This window comes from Sinocyclocheilus rhinocerous, unplaced genomic scaffold, assembly GCF_001515625.1.
Source record: "Sinocyclocheilus rhinocerous isolate Xijiao unplaced genomic scaffold, SAMN03320098_v1.1 scaffold579, whole genome shotgun sequence".
Taxonomy (NCBI): Eukaryota; Metazoa; Chordata; class Actinopteri; order Cypriniformes; family Cyprinidae; genus Sinocyclocheilus; species Sinocyclocheilus rhinocerous.
Genome location: NW_015666542.1, coordinates 1 through 5,728, shown reverse-complemented (window position 1 = coordinate 5,728; position 5,728 = coordinate 1). Strand labels below are relative to the sequence as shown.

Sequence of the window (5,728 nt, the reverse complement as noted above, 5' to 3'; positions counted from 1 at the left end):
TTTATTGTTGTTATGCTTTTTAATTAAGAATAACAATGAATCCGTCTTTTGTTTTAGTCTTAAAAAGTGAAATATGTATAGATGTATGTAAGCAAATCAGACAATTATCTTTTCTTGTAAAACGTGACACCAAGATCGCGAATTCGAAAGTGAAAGCACCCCAAGCCCGGCTTATAACATGATGGGAAACTCCCGTTCACAAAATTTAAATCACAGATAATACTGATGACTGTAAAACTTGGTGACATGATTTGTGTGTCAGTACTTTTTGAACATTTCCAGCACATTTTAACAATACCGTGATAATACTGATAACCGTGATCATTTTGGTCACTATAATCGTGATAAGAAATTTTCATACCGTTACATCCCTAATACAAAGTGACCACCCAAAAAGGGGTATTATTCAACAATCTGAATATGGAGCCTCATTGACATCCCGATATCTCTGGGACTGAACAATGTAGGGCCTTGAAAATAAAGATTCCAAAAGAAAAGTTTATTAAGAACTAGACTCTAAAATCATATTGCAATATCTTTAATACTTCTTGAGTTATAGGCACACAAACTTTGGAAAAAGAATACTCATGGCACTCAGACATTTATGTTCAGTGTAGTCGTTTGGACAGAAGGGAACAAGATGCATTTCTAGTTTCAACATTATTTGTTCTTCAGACATTCCTCTTTAAGAGAAAAAAAGAAAATGACCCACATTTGGTTTTTGACCACTGAAAATGTGTACAATTTAACAATTTACTCCTGGAGTCATATTGAAACTCCATTATCTCTGAAACCGAACCATATAGGGCCTTAAAAATTAAGATGTCAAAAGGGAAGTTTGTTAAGACCCAATATCTAAAAGGGCATTAAGATGTCTTTAATACTTTTTTGAGGTACAGGCCTGCAAACTTTGGAGAAAAACTTGAAAAGTGCTCTTTCCCCATTTTTGAATGGTCACCATTGGCGCATAATGCAACAAAGATTGCTAAACTCAACATATTTTAGACCTACCAATCTCTGGGTGAAAATAGCATTGTGATCCTGCCATCTTTCTGAAGTCATTTTTAACCCCCTGTAATTTGGCTCTGAATCTCAGGTGAAAATTGCCATTTTGACCCCCCTCTACAAAATAGTGGATTACTTAAATATTCATAACATAATATTCATACATGACATTTCATATTTGGGCTATCATCACTATACATGTTTCTTCAGAAAAAAATATTAGCAAAATCAAAAATTTGAGCTGGGGAAATTTCTGAAAATTGGATGATTTGACACGGAATGACCCAAAAGTAACTGATTGATTCTTGATTTTGGCAGATCTGCTCCTTCACTGAAGCTCCTTCCACTGCAGTTCACCAATAAATGCTGGAATATTCCCATCAGCCTACAAGTGAAGACCAGCATGAAACCATCAAGAAGAGGCCTTAGTAAAAGAAGCGGTTAGCACCTTTATTTGTACAGTAACAACCACAACAGCTGTGTTGAATTAATGCTCCCTGTTTGTCATGTGACAACACTGTAGCATACTACTCTGAAACATTATTTGCTGCTTATTGTATACTGTTTCACACACACTATTCTTAATAAAATAGTAGGCAGTATGCACCGTGTACTGGGCAGTAAGCAGAAGGGGTGGAACGATAAATCGATTTGTGGATCGATTCTGCGATTTTCCGAATGCATCGTGACTCTGAGCTTAGTTTTTAACAGCAGATGGCTCCAGGTGTTATGGCTCTACACACGCTCCAGTGGTGTGTGTGTAAGGAACTGGAAGCAAGCAGAGTACGGCTGTTTCTAAAGCACGCAGTGCCATCTGCTGTTAAAAACTAAGCTCAGAATCAATTCCAGAGAGAATCGTGATGCTTTCGGAGAATCGCATAATCGATCCACAAATTGATTTATCGTTCCACCCCTAGTAAGCAGTAAGCAAGTGTGCCATTCTGAACACAGCCATTGAGTCATTCATTCGATTCGTTCAAACGGATGAATTTTAGGGGCATATAACTGCATCCTATAGGCTCTGTCACGCAGTGAGTTCTGCATCATATTCATCACCAATCAACTGTACAGGTGTGTTCGGCTTGAAGTCAAATTACCACAGGAGCGATTAGAGAGAAGATGCTCCGTATGAATACTTAGATGTCAAACACCGATTCGTCTGCACATCGCCGCTTCAAGCCGAACACACTGTATTAAATGTAAGATGATGTATGTAGGTCTTGGGCGGGTACATTAATTGCATTAATAATTTTAACACGTAATTGTTTCCATAAATATATAGTTCAGTCATGAAACTCTAGATGGCGCATTCTGACAGGGTGTTAACGTAACTGATGATATTCAGAGAGTTAAACGACTTGGCACAAGCTGATTGGTTCATGCTGCATATGCAGCCAATGAGCTTACTGCCTTGCATTTATATGGCTGGCTAGCATTCACTAGAGATTCCTGCAGCGCGCTTTCAGAGTTTCTCTGAAACCCTCCACCTTCCCCAGCTCCACCTGTATAGATCTGCTATGGGTTATTTTATATGCTATTTGTAGCAGCATGTCTTAAATACTCATGGCACCGTATCACCATATGCATTGGCAGTAGCAAGTTCCTGTACTATAAATAAATATAAATGTAGAAGAACTGTATAAATAAAATAAATAAAAATGTAAACGTAAAAATATGTATATATAAATACAATGTGTTCAATCATCAATTCCCTTCAATCTATATATAACTACAGCAATAACCAACAGCAGCAGCAATTCAGCAGCAGCGTAGCAGATCTGTTCCGCCAAGACCAAATACATTAACATTGTCATATCCATCACCATGCTAAAATGTTCAGAGAGTTGTCATGATTGAACTAATTAATTAAATTAAAACGTTAAATTGACAGCCCTAATTTTTTATTTTCATTTCAGACCGGATGGAGGAGAAACATCATTGTGTCAAAACTGTAGAGAAAACTCACTCACAGACTGAAGGTAGTTGTTTACTGAAAAGAAGAGACAAGAACAGTTTCATCTGCCGTCAGTGTGGAAAGAGTTTGACATGTAATAAAAGTCTCAAAGTTCACATGCGGATCCACACTGGAGAGAAGCCGTTCACATGTGATCAATGCGGGAAGTGTTTTGCAGAAAAAAGAAGCCTTACGTTGCATATGAGAGTTCATTCGGGGGAGAAGCCGTTCACTTGTGATCAATGTGGGAAGAGATTTAGTTGCTCAGCATATCTGAAATCACATGAAAGGATCCACACTGGAGAGAAACCTTACACATGTGATCAATGTGGAAAAAGTTTTTCACAACTGCGAAGTCTAAAAGAACATAAGAAAATACATACTGGTGTGAGAGAGTACATGTGCTTTGAGTGTGAGAATACTTTTATTACAGCTAGAGATTTGAAACGACACCAGATGATCCACACTGGTGAGAAACCTTACATGTGTTTACACTGCAACAAGAGATTCAGTCGGTCAACAAATCTGAAAACACATGAAAGGATCCACACTGGAGAGAAACCTTACATGTGTTCACACTGCAACAAGATATTCAGTCTGTCAGGAGACCTGAAAACACATGAAAGGATCCACACTGGAGAGAAACCTAACATGTGTTCACACTGCAACAAGATATTCAGTCGGTCAGAACATCTGAAAAGACACCAGATGATCCATACTGCAGAGAAACCTTACATGTGTTCACACTGCGACAAGAGATTCAGTCTGTCAGGAGACCTGAAAACACATGAGAGGATCCACACTGGAGAGAAACCTAACGTGTGTTCACACTGCAACAAGATATTCAGTCGGTCAACAAATCTGAAAAGACATGAGAGGATCCACGCTGGAGAGAAACCTTACATGTGTTCACACTGCAACAAGATATTCAGTCTGTCAGGAGACCTGAAAACACATGAGAGCATCCACACTGGAGAGAAACCTTACATGTGTTCACACTGCGACAAGAGATTCAGTCTGTCAGGAGACCTGAAAAGACATGAGAGGATCCACACTGGAGAGAAACCTTACATGTGTTTACACTGCGACAAGAGATTCATTCGGTCAGAACATCTGAAAAGACACCAGATGATCCATACTGGAGAGAAACCTTACATGTGTTCACACTGCGACAAGAGATTCAGTCAGTCAGGAGACCTGAAAAGACATGAGAGGATCCACACTGGAGAGAAACTGTTTCACTGCACTGTATGCGGGAAGAGTTTCACTCAATTATCTAATCTACTCAAGCATACAAAAAGCAATCACAGTAAGTAGATCATCTACAGATCCAGCACTCTCAGGTCTGATGCCTCGTCCTCACCAAACATGACACAATAACATTTCTTCTGTATAAATCTGTCATACGCAGCCAAAAAAAAAAAATGACAGGACAGGACAAAAAACATCTAAAGTTTTCACCATGAATAAAGTAAATCTTTTCATCTGTGAGATTCAGATGGTTCTTTTGGATGAGTTTTGAATTGTTACATTTTTTTTTAAATAGTAAAGGTTTCTGACATTTAAGCCATTATTGTTCTCTAGCTAAGAAGAGGATGTAATACTTTTAAGAGAAACTGAGATTTAATTTTAATTTGTTACATATTGTTTTTTTTTTCTTTATCTGAGATCTGTCTCATTGGTTTCAACTTTCACTTATTTTTTTTATTTGCTTCACCAAGAATTAAACTCCTTAATAATTCTATCAACAAATTGTATTGTCTATTTTTTTATTGTCTGCTCATTGTAGCCTACTTGCATCAAGAATAAATCATTTCATATTTTAAGTTAGACTTCTATCTAAAAGCCATGAACTATTATGATTGCTTTTTGGGGCTTTCAACTCATTTTGTTGGTGTGAAACAACACAGTTATTGGAAAATTAAAAGTTAAAGTTACAGCTTCAATCTCCTCCCGAAAGTGAGATCGTATTTCCCAGCAAACACAGAACGTTCAGCTAACGTTTTTTTTTTTGTTTTGTTGTTGTTTTCTGGGAACCAAATACTAATGTTAGGGGAATGTTCTTTTTAGATTACGTACGTTAGCTTAACGTTCTCAGAACGTTGCATGGTGGTTATTATTAAATAACCTTAAAAATAACTTATACAGAATGTTCCCTAATGGTTATTCTCAGGTTATTTTTATAACCCTGTAATACTATCTTTCCAATGAAAATGTTGCAGATATTTTTGTGTGATGACCTATACAGAGCCCTGAAATTCGTTTAATTCAGCATTTATTAAAATACAGAAATATTGAAACACGCAGCATTACCCAGGTAGCCAGCGCAATCGGGCCAATTGCGGCTGAGTGTCGGCTCACTCGGCTGTGTTCTGGCAGCGGCTCACCGAAAGTGAGCCAGCTCTGGCCCAGTAATGGTTGCCAGATTTGGCTAGGCTTTGGATGTCAGTAATGGTTGCCAGATTTGGCTAGGCTTTTACAGATCTGGCCCAATTTGCACTGAGACATGGCACATTTAGCCACATTCGGCCCGATTACGGACCATAAGGGCTGGTCTGATTTTGGCTGAGATATGGGCATGCATACCTGGACCAGTTTAGGTTGAGTGCTGGGGGTGGGTCTCCGTTTACAATGTGGTAAATAGTATGTAGCAGTGACACTTAAAAGTAAACATCTTTTACCTGCACATGTTATGGTATGTGTTTTTTATTTTAATTCCTATTCATATTTTTTTCCTTTTATCCAACATTCTCTTTTTTCTTTAACTAC

At 38.0% G+C, this 5,728-nt stretch overlaps 1 protein-coding gene across 3 annotated transcripts in view; it reads left to right on the top strand.

Moving 5' to 3' along the window:
- LOC107732677 (zinc finger protein 271-like) overlaps positions 1 to 4,402 on the top strand; it is a 10,542-nt gene extending 6,140 nt beyond the window's left edge. Inside the window, exons 2-4 of one of the 3 annotated variants that reach the window (XM_016544087.1) lie at positions 1,324 to 1,445; positions 2,922 to 3,717; positions 3,802 to 4,402. In XM_016544087.1, the coding sequence (XP_016399573.1) occupies positions 1,409 to 1,445; positions 2,922 to 3,717; positions 3,802 to 4,276 (1,308 nt within the window). In that variant the 5' untranslated portion in view covers positions 1,324 to 1,408 and the 3' untranslated portion in view covers positions 4,277 to 4,402. Of the gene's footprint in view, positions 1 to 1,323; positions 1,446 to 2,921 lie in introns of all 3 variants that reach the window. The other 2 variants (XM_016544088.1, XM_016544086.1) reach the window with 2 other exon arrangements.
- The last annotated feature ends 1,326 nt before the right edge of the window (positions 4,403 to 5,728 follow it).